Here is a 19,676-nt window from a genome sequence, read left to right as displayed (position 1 = left end):
GTATGCCTCTACCCCCCAACTGCTTCATTCCCGTTGGAAAAAACGCTAAGGCACCAAGAATGCACTTATACACTGCATGCTTCGCCCCTCCCCAGGTATCACGTTAGTGGAGATGGCCCGGGATTTTTTCTCTTTCCTTTTTGTTTTTCTTTTATCGTCTCATCATTCAGCAATGTTGCACAGTTAAAAAAAAGGAAAAAAAGAAGCTTGCGAAACTATGCTGGCCTGCCGCCATGGCTATTAACGATCTTCGCCAGTCATAGGCGGCCCCACCAGATAGCCAGCAACAAGGATAGAAATTGCGTGCGTCGAAGACAACAGCGAGAGGTGAACCTCGTTCGCGCAATGCGGTCAAAATGCCGGCGATGCCGTCGTAATTGGGACCAAATTAATGGGAAATACTTAGCTGGGATCGTTTACGAATTGCGATTTAGCGCAATCAGAAATTGGTACGTTAGCGGTGGTGACATCGCTTAGCAAGCGCTTCGGTCATCTTCGTCATCACCACCTGTATTTGAAACATACAGCAGGCGATGACTTAAGGTATACATACTTCGGACACCTGGTGCGCGATGTGGCCAGCGCTAGTTCGTTACCACGTTCAACCCACCGAGGTTGTTCGGTAGTTGTCGAACGTATACACTCACTAATGTAGAGCTGAAATCTTCGGCCTGAAAAACGAGAGACGAACGCCGTGGTTTTCTTCGCGTCCATGGCGCAGAACAACCCGACACTACACATGCTTGCTATACTTGCGGACTTTGCTTCTTCACGGGCGCTGTTGCAGAGCAAAGGGCGCAGCTGCTAGCCTCTGCTATGTGGGCTTGGAAACCCGCCTAGCAAGTGCGCTGCGGTAGTGGGATTGTTTAGACCGCGTGTTTCGTGATATGCGTGGCGTAAGCTGAACGTCAGCTACAGGAGCCTTTCTTTTTCTTTTAATTTCGTGAACGTTCGATCTATAGTTCCGCACAACTGGCAATCATTCAAAAAATTAATAAATCATTCACTTCAATTGGTCCTATTTCATTTCGTGGTAAGGCACCACATTCAATCCTATTACGCAACAACACGGGCTTAGTGTCCGATGTCTTTCTGACAAATGTTATGAAGGCAGGCCGCAGTGGGAAGCTGACAGCGCTCGCTCATTCTGGATTTTTCAGAGCTACAAACCCGACACCCACAACGGTGTAAGCTTTTTTTTTTTTTAACGCTTAGGCACAAATGGCGGAAAAGAAAGCCAGTTTATAGACATTTCAAGGAATCTCGACAGCTGGTTCGTTACCACGTCGTTGCAATCATTAGGCAAGGGCCGTCTTACTGGAAGTTTCCCTGAAACCTTGACTGCCAGACAGGATAATGCGACTCTGGAGTCGTCATGGGAGTTCCTAAGCTCATCACGATCGAGAGACAGGGCAGGAAAATTTGAGGGCGGCTGTCATGCCGCTGTCCGGAGCCTGATTGGGCGGCGGCGTAAACAGGCACAAAGTGAAAGACCGCATGCCGCAGCCGCACGCTTGCTGCTCTGGCTGCTGCTGCTGCCGCTGCCGCCGCATCGCATTTCGCAAGCGAGCTTGCTATCACCGGGCAGACCCGGCCAGCCCTGACCGTAGCTCTTTCTTTGCGTACGGCAGCATGCTGGGCACGACGCCGCTGGTGGCCACGGCGCCCATGCCCGGCTGCAGCATGAAGATCTTCGTCGGCGACTCCGAGGAGGAGGTGGTCGCCGAGAACGTCAAGATTGGCGACCCGCTCACGCTCGTCATCAGCATCGACTACCAGGGTGAGGAGGGAGCGGCACGCCGCCATGCCCGGGTTCCGGGGGAGGGCCCTGTTGTAGCGTAATGGTACGGAATGGCTGCGGTGCGAAAATTCGGTAGGGGAAGGTGGTGTGTACACAACAGTTCAAAAGCAGGTAAAAGCAGCAGAGACGACGAATTGGGTACAGAGAATGGAAGGGGAAAAAAACCCTGGAGGCTTATAGAACACAGAAACTGGGGATCAGGAAGGAGGTTTTCTGTGGCAATACGCGAGACAATGCATTGCTAACTACAGGCAACAGGACGAGACTTGTGTATGCTGCGGCTGGGATTGGGGAACCGTAGAGCATATTGTCGTAAACTGCACAGAGATACGAAAACGGCGGGACTATGGGGAAACGACGTTGACGGAAGCTTTGGGATTTGTGAGGTGGAGCCTCAACTTCAGGGCCATAGAGGTGACGAAGAGGCGGCAGGAGTGGTGGTGGAATAAAAGTAGGGAAGAGAGTGGGACGTAGGAAGAGTAATATACCAAATTAGAACTTGGAACAGGAGGGGGGGGGGGGGAGTAAACAGGTGTGCAGGAGCAGGAAGGGGGGGGGGGGAGCGATGGGAGTTCAAAACCGGGGGGAGGGGGCCAAACCCATTAGGTTAGGTAAGGGTAGGGCAAATAAGTAGAACAACACAGGTAAGTCGGTTGGTGACAACCGACGTCCCGATACAAAGGGAGGACCTCTAATCATCATCGGTATGGCCGTTTGAAGACCAGATAAATGCGGAGGCAGTAGGCCTCTTTTGTATGGCATTTCGGATTACTCAGGACTTCTCCAGGACAGCTCCGTATCTTATTTGCCCGTAGAATTTCAATTGCGAGAGCGGTTCTGGACTGTCCATGAACTATTCAAAACTGCTCCGGACACCAGGCAGATAGAAGGGACCAAGTGTTGAGTATCGTGCGATACATTTTTGCAGAGTCTTCATTGAGGGTAAACGCTTGTAATACGTAAAGCATTGAGATTGAAGGAACGGCAGAATAGAGAAAAATGCAGCCTTTCTTGTTCCCCGCAAAATATCCAGGACAGGCTTGAATAAGTCCGCTACCACGCTGTACTGTACCGTACCATGCTGCGTGGTGGCTTTAAATATTGACGGGGTCCACAAATGAAATCGGCCGCAGCGCGGACGCGGTTCGCTCTAGCGGGGATGCAGAGAAAAGGGCACAAAGGGCGTGCGCGCATCAACACAGCGCGCGCCGCCACTCTAGCCCGGCCGTGAAAGGGGTACTGGAATTGCGTTGCCAAATCAGGGGCCTCCATTTTCCCTCTCTGCGTTGTACTAGCGACTGCGTCTGACACACACGTTGTTTAACACTGTTTCCAGATACCTACGGCATGCGCGTCACCAACTGTCTCGTGCGGGACGGCCTCAACTGGGGCGAACAGCCACTCATCAACAACGAGGGGTGAGTTGGCGTTTACGTTGCACTACTCGTCGCGCAGTATACCGGCTCGCAACTGTCGCAACTGTCACAACCGTAACTTTTTCTCTTGCAATTGCTATTAGTGCATGCAGATATATAATTACGTGGCCGGGTGCTTAACACTGACGTGTACTTAACAAAAACAAAGAATGAGCACCGATGATAACCAAGATGATCTCAATGGTTTTATGCGTAAGGGAGCGTAGTCCAAAGCTCAGCTATAAAGAAAAAGAGAACTTTAGAAAAAATATTTCAGTGACATCAAGCCGTCCATGGCACGAGCGTAAATCCAGGCGAGATTTGGATTCTAACTCATGACCCTGGTAGCCGGCTGTAATGTCTTTTCTTTAGAACGCCTAAACCATTTTTAGGGGATTAGCATTTGTGTACATTGACCCGCACAACATTCTTTGTGGATTGTGACCGCGCATTTATACACTTGTGCAAAGTTCAAAATACCACACAGTTCGCGGGCGTGAAACAAGACAAACCAACACAGGAAAGGAAATGTAGTGACCATTCAGGAAGTCCCCTGTACGACCTAATAGACAAGTAAAGGCAGCTATACTCGGGAACAAGTTAAAAACGGCAGTGGCTCATGTACGGTATCACACCGCCTAGGCGGCGGACCCATAGATGTCAACGGACGCGCGTGGTTTGGAGGGAGATTGCTCTGAATGCGTGATATCGCCTGCCTTTTCTCACGTAGTTGGTTTGTCGTCGCTGCAGCAGTAGTTTATAAGCATATTGAGTAAAAAAATCACGGAAACGGCTCGTGCAATGTTCGAAATATTCCCAGTAACGCCCTACTTGCGCCACACGGAGTAACATCCGGCTGCGGTGATGAAGCACAGAGGCAACTTGCGTTGCCGTTCTTGAGTTTTACCTGATTATAATGGTGATGACGGTGAAACGACAGACGAGACCGCGCTTATGGCGGGTGTATGTACACTTTGAAGGTATACACAGTGCACACTCGTGTGAGCCCTTGGCGCCGTGGCTCGTCGCAGGTGTCCTGTGGACAACGAGATCCTGGGCCCGTTCGAGTACACGATGAACAAGACCCGCGCCTCGGTGACCTTCCAGGCGCACAAGTTCCCCTACACCTCGTCCGTCTACTACCAGTGCAACGTGCGGCTCTGCCTCAAGACCAGCGGAGGCTGCGACGACGTGGTACGTGCTGTGGCCCTTCCAAACGGTCGCGCCGCTCTTTGCCGGTATTCAAGGCGCACGCCGAGGAATTTAGAATGACCTACGAATTCAACCTTCGTGCTGCGATGCCGTGCGTGAGAAAGTTTACACAAGGCCAAGAATGAAGTCAGCGGCGCAGCTGTCACGGGGTGTAACTTGCGTAATTAAGCTGTCTTAAAGTTAGCTAAAAAGGAGAGAAATACTGAGAGAAACAAGATAAACTGAACCCCCATCGTCTGAATCATCTCATCGTGAATCCTCATCGCCCGTTTCTCTCTGCGCGCATGCCCCAGCCACGTGGCGCCGTAATTCTAAGATCAGCTTGCACTAGCTCGCACGTCCAAATCGGCCGCCATTTTCCCATATGCGAAAATCGTTATTTATTTTCAGAATATACAGGCAAGTATCGTCGTTGTTTCGGGTATCAAACACAATGGACCACAAAATACGATCTTCGTGTGCAGTTTGAGCGCGAACAGAGCAGCGGTTCGCTCAGGAAAATTTTTTCAAGCGTTCCAATTGTCGTCGCAACACCCTGTGCATTGTTCCATGAAAGTAAAAGGGTATGAAAAGAGCACAGAAGATGTAAAGGTACGCTTGACCATCTGCGCGAATCTTCATAACACTGCGCTGAAATTCTGTCCGAGATTTCAACAACATGTCAGCCTGACGACTTCAATGGCGTGACGTGGCCTGACCGCGACTCGTCATACTCTACACTACAGCCTCATGAATATTCGACTTCCGCTTGCCTTGATTCTAAATTCATTATTCGCAAGGCGCGCAGGCAGCCAAGGAAGTACAGGTGGCGCCGGCGCATTCCCCAGCTCTCTTAAAAAAACTGCGCCGGAAATGTAACGAGTGTGAGACCCGAATTTGGTGCGATTAAAAATGGAATTAGTTTTTTTTTTTTTTTTTTTTTTTACAGAGAATAAGCGTTCTTGCGCTGTTTTTGGCGCCACTCGATGATCAAGGCAGTAAAGGACCGAGGCCTTCATTCTAAAGTTGGCTTCGCCCCCACTGTATTTCTAATGTGTCCTTCAACGAAAGGTTCGTCACGATTATACTATCTAGTGTTGAGGCGCAACTTAATGAAACATTACATATTTATGGCCAGAGTTTTGTTAGCACCGAAAATAAATAAGTTGTAGGTCAGAGACGCGAGTTTCGCGACACACTGATTGCAGGGGAAAAATGAAACTGTTGTATGTCAGAGCTCAACACCCCTTTGTAGGGCTGTTGCAAATTCAGAGGCCAAAAAAAATTATACATACTTATTTTCGGGACAAAATGTGGAAGAGTAGTTATATCAAGCGGCCGCACCACGTCCCAGCCCCTTACGGGCTGGGGCTGTCGGCGTCTCATGTTGTCGTCGTAAGCGTCGTCTCATGTAGTCACGGTACCAAAACAACGGGAAACTCGTTTGCGTCTCGCGCTAGAATGTAACGCGTTAAAAAAAAAAAAAAAAAAAAAACAGGACGCTCGCTGCTGGGCTTGTATACGTTAGCCGTTCTTACTCGTTTGACTTCACCAGTGCCTTCAAACAAGCATCGCCCTCCTGTTTGTCCGCACCGTACCATAAATTACCTACACTACTGAGAAAGCCGCCACTGTTCCGCCCCGTCACGTTACTCTTTTTGACCCGCTTTTCATCCCCGTCGGAATCTTCGCGTACATGCGGTTTTCAAGGGTAACTTTCGTTTATAAGTTGTGTTATGTATTCTGACCGCGGGAGCGCAGACGCACTGTTTCAATAGCCCTGCAGAAGACCTACGTAGACATGGTCCATGGGCCTTTCAAGGTCATCGCGACTGTTAAGGACTTCCTCCGACCGCATCTTGTGGAGCAAATGCACAGTTTAGGCTCACATAACCTGTGATTACGGGATCGTTTAGTGGGCGAGGCATATTATAGGCAGCTGTCGGAAAGAAAAAATAAACACACTCCATACCCCCATCCGCGACGATCGACTGTAGACCCACACCCCGACAGCGAGAACTGGTTTTGCTCTCCCCAGCGCGCCTTCCATTTTGTTTTCAAATGCACTTCCTTTGTTACGCTAAACTTCATGCATTCGGCCCACCCGCACAGGCCTGTAGGTCATAGAAGGGAAGCGTCTCGTTGAACGAAGCCCTCAGAACTCGCACGCAAAAGAATGCCGTCTTCGATTTTGCTGCACTCGCTGCACTCATTCAGGTAGTGCAACACCACTCGCCTCTTCGATTTTCGAGTGCAGCGCGCTGCGCCTGCACTTTTCTCTTCGATTTGCCAACAGTGCAGAGAGTGCAGGATGAGTTCACGGCCTTCCCTGCACTTCCCAGGGAGGAAGTGCAGAAGCAGACGACAAAAGTGCAGGACCGGTTCTGCAGTGGCGGAGCCTGCGCTGAACTGGCTGAACTCATTTTGAACTCATGCAGAAAGTGCAGGCCAAATCGAAGAGACATCGGGTGCGAGAGGAAAAGGATATCCCACCTGTGCTCGCTAAGGGAGCGCATTTATAATGAGCCCTTGTTATCCCTTGTGTTGATGAGACAAACAGTAACCGTTCCCCCCCCCCCCCCCCCCCAAAAAAAAAAAAAAAAAAAGAAATCCTTCTATGTCACTCACACGAGGCCTGTAAGTAAACATGGCGCAAAGTCAACTCATCCCCGTTTTTTGCACCTGACGTGCCACTTCTCTAAGCCGAAGCCCTCTGCGATTTATACTAGCTTGTGAGAAAAGTATTCTCATGCTCGGTGAAAAATCAACTCTCCAGCGTTTTCACGAACTGATACAGGTGCCGTCAACAGCATTTGAAACGCAGCGAATTCCTTTGCCCCGTGGCGCTTATCTTGGTGTGTTAATTTAGGTCAGGCCTTCCTAATCGAATGACCCCGCCCCAGCCAGGGCGCAGTACTGTACGAAAATTCACTAATATTCGCAAGTACATGCCCTGTTTACTATAACGATACGCGATTATACCAGTATGCATATTAAATGCGCCTCCCTTTTTTTTGTAGTTATCACTTTGATTCGCCTCGTGAGTCCTTGCAAGTGTTTGAACTCCTACGTGGTACAGGCGCGAGTGAAAGATGACTGAAGTGCCCCACGAAAGGCGAACGCAAAACAACAACAATAAACAAAACAATTAAGTTACTGTCTAACTGATAATTGCGTCTCGAAAAACAAACTGCGCGCAAATTAACGGGGACAAGAACACATGAAGGCGCCACAAGTGCTTGTGCCGCCTTCATGTGTTCTTGTCGCCGTTAATTTGCGCGCAGTTTGTTTAAGAGCACATGAAGGCGGCACAAGTGCTTGTGCCGCCTTCATGTGTTCTTGTCCCCGTTAATTTGCGCGCAGTTTGTTTTTCGAGATGCATCATTACCAACTCGCCCAACTCTCAACCCTTTTGATAATTGCGGTTTCTCGGCAAGAAACGTCATATAAGCCGCTCCATTGTAAGAGACGCATGGATGGGCAAAGGAGTACTGACACGAAAATTTTGTGTTGCGTTTTTTTTTTTTTTTTTTTTTTGCGGCTATAGGTGCCTATTCGACTTCACTAATGATCGAATGGCACATTAGATTGTCGAACGCAGCATAAATAATTACTTACATACAGCTCCGTTTATTCGCGTCAGTTTCGGTTTCGGTGTAGCGAACGCCGAGGCAGCCCCCATGACACGAAGGCACGTTTGACGTCACTCTTCTCGTCGCACGTGACGTCAGTCCAGAAAACAGTGACGTGTGCTCAAGGCGGGAAATCGGGCCGCATGGATACGTCATGGGAGCCCTGACGTCGGCCGTTTGGGTCGAAGCGCAGATGGCGTCATGGGTTGCTTGATGGCGGGGAGGAGCTTCCTCGTGCGTGTAAGGATTAAAATTGAGTTAAAATATGTTCTACTGAACGGTTACGGTTTACACTTCCGAGGGGTATCTCCATATGTAAAGGAAGCTTTTTACATGGTTATCTGAGCTTTGAAATTCGTGTCAGTAAAACTACAAGAATGCGGTAATCTTAGTTTAGGTTTGCCCTTTTCCCAGCCCCCGGACTGCAGTGACGTGCGCCACAACGTGCGTCGTAGGCGTGACGTCGAGGCCAAGGGAGACCTGACCGCTCTTGAGAAGTCCGAGCAAGATGTCCGCGACCTTAGCATTGAGGTCTTCTCCGGACTGTACGTCAACGAAGTCTCTGACGCCGAGGACCCAGAAGGTAAGCGCGACCAGCGCAGGAGCTGTCTTTTTTATGTAGCAGTGCGTACTTAGTCCGGAGTCATAGTTCAACCGGGTCAAACGTTCAGTTCAGCGTGCCATATGCACTGCCTGGTTATGGCGCGTAGTAGCCGAATATAATGCGGAAGAAATAATTAAGGTTCTTTCACTCGCGCCGAAGCCGCGGGGTTTTGCTATGTTGGGTCTTGCTTGTGGGTACCATCATCATCATCATTAACTTTATTGAGAAAAAAAAGACAGATAGGTATTCACTGCAGCTAGAGCAGTGGTAAGATTCTCATTTCAAGACTCCATTAGATCTTGCCACCTCTCGGGCATGGTTAATAGTTTTCTCTGAAGCTCCAGAGGCTGGCAAAAACTCGTTCGCCTCCTACTAAAGTGCACATCAATTCAGTCTTCACTAAGAAACTGATGAAATCACGATTAAGTGTTTAAGTACATACAGGCATGCACACTTGAAGAAACAATAAAAGAGAGAACCACAGGTCTACCATGCACATAGTAAAAATAAATTTATTAAATACCCGTTGGCAAATTGGACCACTTGGCTGGAGTCATAGCAATACTGTAGATGCTGTAGATGTATCCCTCCTTTTTTATTTTTGTTTTGTCATATTTATTTTATGACAGCGATCTGGTTGTTATAATCAGCAGAGCAGACAAAAGAATATTACTTTACTTTATTTTATTCATTTTTTGTGTACTTGGCCTGCATGAGAAATATGGCCTGCAAGGTTAGTTTCTGTGGTCAGGAATCAAACCTGGGACCCTTGTCTGTACCACGGTGACTCTTCCCCACAGAGCACTACTGCATTGATATGTTACACAACTGATTTATCATGTGTTGATTCATCCAAAACTACATGAATCTATTCTCTAAGACTGCATGTTCTACGAGATGTGTTTGGTGGGCCCACCAGCTCTATCTCGAGTCAATAATGCATGTTGAGCTGCAAGACTGGGAACACATTTCTGCTAGGTGAGCTACAGCTGAATTCAAACTAAACAAGCAGGCTTTGCATGGTAACGGACGAAAATTAACATTGTCTAAACCAAAACACTTCGTGTCCAAACATCCATGTTTGATGCAGCCTTGAACTGGTTGCAGATAGCTTTTTTTTTTTGCATAATCAGTGGTTATATCACAGGGAGCATGGATGAGCACAGCTGAACTGGCCAAAACGTGTACCAATAGTCACGTCAGCGAACTCAGCTGAAGTCAAGTGTGCAGTGCCTATCAGAAGCCTAATCTACAGTAAAATCTCGATGATACGAATCTCGCGGGCCGTGAAAAATATTCGTATCATCCGAAATTCGTATGAACCAACACAAACTAAAAAATTGAGCACTAAAAAAAGTTTTCGTTTATTTATTTTCTTACTTTGGCATGAAGAAATCCATAATGTCTTTCTGCATTTTTTTAACCTCCATGTCGCCGAGCAGTATTTTCTGGAGCGCGTAAAACTTCGCACTCGTCTCCTCACTCGCGGTGCGCAAGCTCACTGCACGCCGCAAGTCAAGGCGTGCCACCGCATTGGGCATTTTTGCACGCGATTCGTGCGCATCGCCGTTGCATGTGCGATCTTTTCACGCCTGCGTCGATGATTTCGTGTCCGCGGCAGCTTCTGCCTCGGTCAAAACGCGCGACGCGCGCGGCACTTTTGAAGCACTCGAGACAACCGTCTGGCTCCACCGGAGATGATTAGGCTTACCACCCCGGCAGATATTTCGTGGGCGCTTTCACTACCGGCACCGATGGTGTTTTATAGTACAGTTTTCGCCCATATTATCAGCTCATTTACCGCACAAGCGACTCCTTGTGTGCCGAGCGGCCTTTTAAAGTGGTTAGAAGCGGTCGCTCGAGCGCCCCGCACCACTTCGCGGCCGAAGCCGCCGCCATATTGCCGCCGCCGGCCTAACTCAGAGTCCTTCAGAGTCAGAGTCAGAGTCAGAGTGTACTCTAGCCGGGCCACGTGCCGCATGCGGGCGGTTCTGCGGCAGCGTCTGTGCGCCTGGTGCGGGCGCGGCGCGTTTTCCCGAGCAGAAAACAACAGCCCGGCTGTTCCTAAGGAAGAGTGAGAAAAAGGAGAGAGAGAGCCCGTACGTCGCCGTCGCTTGCTCGCGCGGCAGTCAGGCGCCTCGCCGGCTCGTTCGTATCATCCGCCGGGCCGTGCAGGTCCGTTCGTAACAGCCGAAATTTTTCCCATTGCAAACAATTCAATTTCGCCGGGACTTCTTAGAAATTCTTATCATCCCGAAATTCGTATCACCCAGAATCGTATCATCGAGATTTCACTGCAATTAAAATGATTAATGGCAATGTTAGGCCTCAATGCGGGTCTTGCCCGAACAAGGCCAGACTTAGAGATACAAGCGGGCTCTAGGGCACAATTCATACATTGCTGAATTGCATACAGTACCATAACACCATTACGATTAAATTTGATGCCCGTGCAGTGCTTCTTTCAGAAGCTTCACAAAAGCTTGCCTTCAGAAACTTCCAGAAGCTTGTTTTGTGATGTCACAATTATCTTCTCAACGCTACTCATTCCACAGCAGTGCATGAGCGTTAGCTCTGCATTTGGCCTTGTGACAGCTAAAGACGACATTCTTCCCAGAACAAGATGCGGCGAGTTAGTGTTCAGGCTTTCACAGAGTGCCTAGTTTCGAAGACTGCCAACTTTCAGCCCTCTCTCTGCAGTGTGCCACAAGGCCAGCAGATCGCAATGACCCTCCATTATGTGTGTCCTCGTTGCAGTGAGCTCCCGGCCGACCTCGTCTGCCAGCTCGTCGGACCACGACTTCTGTGTGTCCTCGCGCAAGTTCGCCATCGGCATTGCCATCGCAGGCGTGCTGCTCATGCTGGCCGTCATGCTGCTGGTGGCCTGCATCCTGCACCGTCGTCGCCGCAGGAAGGGCTCCAGTACCGCCGGAAGCTCCATCTACTCGGGACCCTACTCCAACCACGGATACTCTAGGGAATAGGAGCACAATAACTTTGCACGCTCCGGAGGTCACTCGGAGTCCTTTGAAGTCAGCGAGAAAGGTTTTTAGAGTGCTGTAATTGGCTTATCATGTCCGACCAGAGCACTGCACGGGCTGTAATTTGTGACCAGGGACTGCCCGATGGCTTGAAAACTAAACCAAGGCCCAGGCGAGTCGAAGATAAGTGTGTTGGCCATCTTCACTCATCCTGGCTTGTTTGCCTTGGATCAGTCATGGACATGGGCCCGTGCAGTTTCCCAGATTTGGTGTGTCCAACAAGAAGGATTTCACCATTGACGCCTGAGGTCACATGTCCTGCGCACAGCCGTTTCACACCCTGCGCTTTATTACTTAGTAGTCAGCGCACAAATTTTGGAATGAGGGTAGCTGATTGCAGTGCTCTAAATACCTTCCTCCTGGCTTCAGGATGTGCTGTTACTCTTCCCTCAAAAGCAAATGTTCCCGTCAAAAAAAAAAAAAAAAAGAGAGTACTTTCATCTGTTGGCAGATGACCAGTAGGCCCTCCAGGCAGCTAAGCCCCGAAAGGGTCACACTTTGGCCCTTGACGGGGAGTCACTGTGCACATCCACTTTTAAACGTTTCAGACCACGCTCCTCAAGCACTGTGCGGACACAGTCCAGAGCTTGAGGAAATGGCTGCACACTGAACTTATAAGAGCCAGCACTGTCAGCTCTAATTTTAACAAATTATCGTGTACAGTGAGGCAGAATGTGCGGCCCCTTTACATTTCTATATAGTTTCTTTTTCTGCGTTCAGCTCCTTCTAAGTTCATATTATCCTTCGCAATTGCACACACCGCTGATTAATAAAAAAGGGAAGAGCGCAGTCACCGAAAGAAAGATTTTTCCAGTTGCTGCTGAGTGACCTCCGGTGTAAGAAGCGGAGCAACAAGCAAAACTTGCTTCGCGGCATCCTGTCCTTCTTTAGCTATCAGGCACTGTCTACGCTAATTTTTTTTCGTGGCACCGTAAAGTCGTCATCGAACAATGACTGCTGGTCTTGCGTTTAAAAGCTGGTGCAGCACTCCCAAGTGAAACTTTTTTTTGGAAAAGCGGCATTCCTTGCACTGATGCAGCTTCTTGAAATTTTTTAAAGCAAACCACTGTTCCATGGACCTGCAGTGACTCCCTTTGAAACTTGTCTTTCCCTTAGAGTTAAGTTTTGGGTACAACTATCTAAAGAGCAGTGCAAGCATTCTGTTGTGACATATGGTAATGAAACGAAAGACGACCATTTGTGAACAAAGCCCTGATATTTTTTTACTATGTGGCAACTGTTATTGCATTAGACTGCCAGGGGCATAAACATTCATCTACAGGTTTTTTTTTGCCTTACTGGATTATTGTTAATGTGCCTTCATTGAATGCTGCTCCCCATTTTATAAGTCCCTGTTAATAGGAAAGGAAAACATAAGTAATCTACAAAAAATACTCCTTCAAAAGGGAGTGCATAGTTGAAGTAGCTGAAGCTTTTTTGTGTGATGGTCAAAGTGGTATGTTCTGATGTTCAAAAAAAAAAAAAAAAAAAACGAGTGTGTTACAACAAACATTGAGCGAATTGCACCTAAGTCAGTAAGACCTGTACTAGCTCATAATTTGGTGTTTTTAGTCAGTTCAGTAAAACAACAAAAAAAAAAACAGTTTTTGCTGTATGCACCACTCAACACACACTAAGGTCTAACCTACAAATGAATAAAAAGACTCTTGTACAGTGTGCAGCCAAAATAGGCTTGCAAGTACCTAGCTTTTTTGCTCTTCAGAACCTGCTATCTGCATGTGACCTGTAAGCTGGAAACCATGATAGGCAGCATGCGTTGAGACGAAGCTGTCGCATGATAAAACGTACAATTTCGTTTGCTTATTCTCTACTTAAGTGGCATTCACTCAAATCAGAAGCATGTAAGCATCTGTGAAAGTGGCGTACTACACCACATCAATGCCTCATACAAGACAAGTTCCTGCCCCCCCGCGTAGTTCCTGTGCTTTGGCTTCCAAGTCCGTCCAAGCAATGTAGGCACAATGGGACTGTGCACCTCATAAAGATTACTGCGTTCACTCAATATGAAGACGTCAGCACGCCTTGCGAATAAGCGAGTCGACAGTACATGTAATCAGTCGAACACAAATGCGGCACTAGCTCCACTTTTCTTACTGCTTTCAGCTATATGCCCAATCGCATACCTTCCAGTGCCAATGCATGCCAGCATATCTAGTAGCATCAAGAAGTGCACTTCGAACATCTCTCGGCTAACTACGTCTATGTGTAAAGGAGGGCTGCCAATGCATGCAAGTACATTCGCATAAGCTGATCTAAACGGAACATTTACACTTGAGCCCATTCATGCACAGTACTCTCCTATATCTACATTATCTCAGATTAGCTCAGGATTAAACTAAAAAAATTGCGAAAAGTGCACCAAGCATTGTAAAATCAGCAGTGAAAGCCTTGTAGTACACAGCCCTTCGCAGAGGCGCACTGTGGTGCCTTTGTGATAGCAGAAGATGGTTCAAACAGGCTTTCGCGTGCTTTATACACGAGCATGCAGCCCATACGCGCCTTTAGGGGACACGTGCACAGTTCTGTTTCTATTAATTTTGCTTCCCTTCTCAGTCTACGCTCTGTTAATTTATTGCGATATGATAATTGCGCGTTACGGAAACGATGGCAGGGCGCGCCATTGCACGTGAAACGCAAGACGATGCACCATACAGCCCACATGATAGGCAGCTAGCCACCCGTAAAGATGCTGTAGTACATGTTCGTGCCAAAGGGATTTTGAAATGCGTGTACGTTCGGCCTTCCCTTTTTGCTCGGCTTCTTTTTGCGGGTGCCGTCACGCAAGCGCAGACACTACGTATTCCCTATCTCTCTTTCCCGTTTTTTTTTTTTTTTGGCTTCCATGCGCTATATAGAGTAAACACGCGCACCCATTGCGAAAGAGGAAATGTTCATCATTAAAGTAACACAAACACACACAAACAGAAACACTGACTGAGATGCGCGATTTCTGAATAGATTATCCCTACTAACTGCATCCTGATGACCACCTAACATGCTAAAGGCCCGCCAAATGCATGTTTGAACAAGCAAGCCTGTCAGGAAGCATTCGAGTGCGTTACCTTCGCACTGCGCGCCTTGCTCCTCGTCACGGTTCCAGTTTTGTTTAGGGCGTTGGCTAGTGCATCATGGGACAGTTTATCGTTATGTGCAGTGGCAGCAAAGTAGTTTTCTTTCAATCTGCTTGCGCTGAGTGACGAGCTTTCGTGGATCAGTCGTAATCATGACGACCGTTGGTACGTCACGCACTGGTTTTTTTAGTGTGTAGCTGAACGTGCTGCACGTTGTTTAATTACCCGTTTCCTAGAGCCGTAATCATGCGTAGTTATCGATGTGCTCATAGACCGGTGATGGGGCTCTTACATTTTGTTCAGTGCGTGCTCGTAGTCAGTGTTCGTTTCTGCATATTTTGGCGCGTCTTTCTTTTTTTTTTTTTCCCCTATACGTTGGAGGAGTCGTGGAATACCTCGTAAAATACGCACCATGGCAGCCATTTTTCGACGGAGTGCAAGTGCGAAGCACCACATAACTGCGCTCACGGGCCGTTGTCTAGAGAGTCGTTCTGGCGGGCATGCTAGCACTGCCCGCTGCGTCCGACTTGCCTTGTCGTTGCTTTTCCCGTGCAAACGGGTGTACACATAAGAAAGCATTACCTAGACTGCAGTTGAACATCGCCTCTTCTCTGTTAGATGGTTGGTATAGTACAAGAGCTGTCAATCGGCCGTGCGCAACCCTAGTGCTCTTGTCCCGTGATCCAAACCGCAAGTCTCATGAGCAGCAGTGGAAGCGACACTTGGCATCACGGCTCGTGAAGCGCAGTTAAAAGCACACTGCCCTTGGAGAATGGCTGCAGAGACGATATAATGGCATCGTCACAGCAGAGTAGTGTATGTCTTTGTTAATTGTTCCTCACGATAACTGTAAATGATCAAGTGCTTCTTTCTCGTTGCCAAACAGCGGCAATATCATTGGCTGCATAAAATAGCCTGATTATAGTATACAGATAATTATACTTTGCCTAGGGCACGTGCCTTGGAAATCGGTAAACTAGAGGTAAGGGATTTTTCTGAGTCATAGGAAATTCTTCTAAAAAAGACGAAGACAGAGAGGCTCAGCGCAAGGTTATTTGGAAAAGCCCGTTGCCCATGTTTGTACTGTTTGTTTGCTGTAGCTGAACAGCTCTTTCACTGATCACTTGGCTGTGTAATGATGACTCCGTAGAACTTAACGCAGTGAAAAGTAGCAGACATAGCTGATCCTGCTTTTCTGTAAGGTTTAGTGCTTCTGTGTGTGTCCCCGTGATAGCTCCTGTATTCTTTGTTTGTTTTTTTTTTACTTGGCAAAGCTTCTTGCCAGGTAACCAACCACCGGTGAAGCAGTGGATGTTACAATCCACCTGTCTCTTTGTTTGCATTCAGCTTAATGAAGAGCACTTTCAGGTTTGTTTGCGTTATTGCCTTGATCTCCAAAAGTATGGTGACATCCCCTCTACTCGATTCGAAACGAAGTTAGTGAAATTCTTTAAATAACAGCTGGTGTACAAACTGTACTTCTTTATGAACACACACAAAACAGACATTACATTATTTCTATCTCGGTGCCAGTTACGCCATATCCACTGTTGCAGTTTTAACCAGCAGCAATGGGCCACTGGCCATGTTGCTTTCCCCGGTTACGAGTACGCCATCACACTGCCGTTTTCTTGAACCTTAACCGTGATTTACTCGTTTTTGCTGTACATGACTACCACTGCCAAAACACACATACATCACACTGCCTTATTCCTTACAGACATTCTTCTTCCTCTGCCAGACGGTATTTTTTATGCCTTCGCTGCAAAATGCATTTCGCAAAACTTTGAGCCAGCAATGTGCTTTTTTTTTTTTTTTTTTGCTTGTCTGCCAGACTGCGCAGCATTGTAGATCGCAGCTCTGCTTATAAGATATCCTTTTGAGGTGCCTACAGCTGTCCTACTGCTTTTGGAGGTGATTGCATATGTGTTGTTATTTTCTAGATTGTTTTTTTTTTTCCCCTGATGTAGCAACATGTGTGTCTGCACTCATGCCGACGTCTCTGCCGCATGACTGTCCGTGGCCCACTTGTGTACAGAACGTGGTTACTTCGCTGTGTACATCTACTCGTGAACCTTTTTATGAGAGAAAATAAAATGTCTTTCAGGGTATGTCACAACACAACTGATGTTCTTTTTGTCTCGCCGTCTGTTTCGTTTTAATGCGTAGCATTCTTTGCCGAGCACCTCGCAGCCTCGACCAAGTAATCCCTGCATTTCCACAAAAATGCAGATATCGCGGAAGTTCCACCTGTAATCGCTATAATAGCGTAAATGGAGATAATTGGTTGAACGAAATTTCGAAAAACTAAAAAATAAGAAAAATGTTAAATAATTACGGAAAATGGCGAACCGTGTAGTGCCCTCCGTTTACACAATAATGCAGACATCGCAAAAGTTCCAAATGTAATCGTTATAATAACGCAAATTGAGATAATTGGTCGGACGAAATTTTTAAGAACTAAACAATATTTAAACTGTTGAAGAGTCAGTGGTCACCACTCTGATTTTCAGTATTGGGCAGCAACCTGCAACGTCAAAGGCAAGTATAACCAGCCAACCACAAGGCCAGTTTCCAAACCCATAGAGGCCTCTGCAAATTTTAAGCTGGCACAGGTCACGTTTGATCCACCTTTTGCACGATACAAAACAGCACCTGCACACTATTGCTCTTCCCTCTGCACTCTGTCTTTTGGAGAAAACGTGGCACAACATGGCACCACTTTGAAAGTTTTGCTTAAATGAATGGATATGATGCCTAACTGAAGATGGCTGATCGCTGAACAAAATTAATAATTTTGTATGTTAAATATAAATATATACAAAAAATTCAAGACGACAATCAGACTGTTTTAAATAAGCAATAATCATAACATCCAAGCTCAATGTAAGTGGGCTCATCTGGATGAATGCTGTTGAACAGGAAACACTAAAAACCAATAATCTTTGCTTGAGGTAACTGGCCAGTACAGCTGGTAAGTGGTCTCTTTATGGGGTTCTTTTAAAGCATTCCTAAGTATAACGATTATTTCAAGAAGGAAAGTTGTCACGTGGGCCAGGAAAGTGCTGCTGGTTCTCGAAGGCACTTGAAGCCCAATAGCATTTTCCGCAACTCTGTGGGCAACGTGACGGACAGCCTCGTGTCACTTACAGAAACACACACAAGGACATGTAGGCTACATCATCGTTTGTATTGGTGGACATTGCTGGCTTTGCTTTCAAGTTCGCTGTCAAGGTAAAGCTGCCTTTACTGCAATGCATTTTTGACACAGTCACAGCTAAACCCAACACCACTTCCCATATGCGGCTTTCGCTGTAATACTCCCCGTGCGAAAGGTGTGGCATTCTTATATGTTACCAGAAAGACCCTTCACCGATAAGGGGGTTCTTTTGCTCATTTGGTCCGATTCAACGGGCATGCAAAGTAGCAGAGGCTGTTGGAGCCCTGGACCAAAGGTACCACACCTGCTGACCCCATCGAGAACTGTAGCACATGGCACAAGACCCCGGTGGAGTCCCGCCCAACCACCCAAAAAAGACAAATAAATGTTTTTCCATTTTAGTCCAGTTGCCAAAGAAAGCGCACGAAAAGTTGTACATTCTTACTCTCTTGGTTTACTCAAGGGTGTGCATGTCGACATCTTTCTGCACAGCTTTTACTTGCACCGTTAGGTGATGCATTCTTCAGCAAAATTTGACACACAAAAGGTAGGACATTAAGATGCTCAAAAGGGTGTACATTTTTACTACCACAAGGATACTTGGGAAAAGTGTCAATACTTGCCCTCTTGAGTAGCCCTGGGGAGCATGAATGAACACCTTTTCAAGTACCTACTGTTGCTTATTTTGAGTGTCGAATTTTGCTGAAGAATGCTTCACTCTAGGGGCAGAGAAGTGTTTCAATACTTGCACCCTTGAGTAGCCCAAGAGAGTAAGAATGAACACCCTTTCAAGTACCTACTGTTCCATATGTTGAGTGTCGAATTTCGCTGAAGAATGTTTCACTCTAGGGGTGGAGAAGTGTTTCAATACTGGGACCCTTGAGTAGCCCAAGAGAGTAAGAATGAACACCTTCTCAGGCAGCTTAATGTTACGCCTTACGAGTGTAGAGTTTTCAGAAGGATGATTCCCTTGAAGGGTAGAGGTATAGGCTGTGAATAAGGGTGTCGAATCCGTCGATACTTACACCAGTCAGTAGCCCAGAGGAGTATGAATGTACACCCTTTCAGGCAGATTAATGTTACCAGAGTCTTTCAATGTTTTACTGGTCACGAAACTTCGGCGCTCGTTTCATATAGGGACCGCGCGCGCCGCTACAGGCGCCACCGCCGCACGAAGGTCATCCAGCCGCCGCGCGTGCGGCGTATTGGCCAGCTCTTGGCGTGCAAACGCTTGCTGCTTTTGGTGTCTGCGCGCTGATTAAGTTTTTTTTTTTCGTAGTAGTTAGCGATGAATAGTCCAGTCATTGTGTATATCACCTGCCTTCAATGGAGTTTTAGTTTTCGAAGCAAAATACCGTATACTTCGGCCGCGAACGGCAACGGCTTCTGCGTGCTCTGGCACAAGCGCTGCGCCGTCGTGTTTACGGATTTTTAAATCTATATTGCTTCTTTTCGTAAAGCAAAGCTGTAATTACCACATATACAGTAGCTGTGTAGTCACGGAATGCTGCGGGCCTATCGATAATACAATAAAAAAACTGAAAGAAACCAAGTACGCGTCGTTCAGACTACGCTTAATGAATCCGTTGATTGCTCTGGAATGCACAGAACGCTAAAAGAGATAGCCCAATAGTATTGTCGTTTCGATGAGTTGTTACATACTTGAGAACATCTAAAAACGCTGCAGAAACGCGAAGGATCAAAACACGAAGAGATATATGTAGCACCATGTGTGCTTCT

General features: G+C 47.2%; 1 protein-coding gene across 2 annotated transcripts in view; it reads left to right on the top strand.

Annotated features, from left to right (window-relative positions):
• Pio (zona pellucida domain-containing protein piopio) overlaps positions 1–16,900 on the top strand; it is a 108,993-nt gene extending 92,093 nt beyond the window's left edge. The window contains exons 6-10 of one of the 2 annotated variants that reach the window (XM_077706829.1): positions 1,632–1,780; positions 3,138–3,219; positions 4,248–4,410; positions 8,454–8,622; positions 11,401–16,900. In XM_077706829.1, coding sequence (XP_077562955.1) covers positions 1,632–1,780; positions 3,138–3,219; positions 4,248–4,410; positions 8,454–8,622; positions 11,401–11,627 — 790 coding nt within the window. In that variant the 3' untranslated portion in view covers positions 11,628–16,900. Of the gene's footprint in view, positions 1–1,610; positions 1,781–3,137; positions 3,220–4,247; positions 4,411–8,453; positions 8,623–11,400 lie in introns of both variants that reach the window. The other variant, XM_077706828.1, reaches the window with a different exon arrangement.
• The last annotated feature ends 2,776 nt before the right edge of the window (positions 16,901–19,676 follow it).

The sequence above is a fragment of the Haemaphysalis longicornis genome, unplaced genomic scaffold, assembly GCF_048455015.1.
Source record: "Haemaphysalis longicornis isolate Haplotype H1 unplaced genomic scaffold, Haemaphysalis longicornis Haplotype H1 scaffold_4, whole genome shotgun sequence".
Taxonomy (NCBI): Eukaryota; Metazoa; Arthropoda; class Arachnida; order Ixodida; family Ixodidae; genus Haemaphysalis; species Haemaphysalis longicornis.
This window is presented reverse-complemented; position numbering and strand designations above follow the sequence as displayed.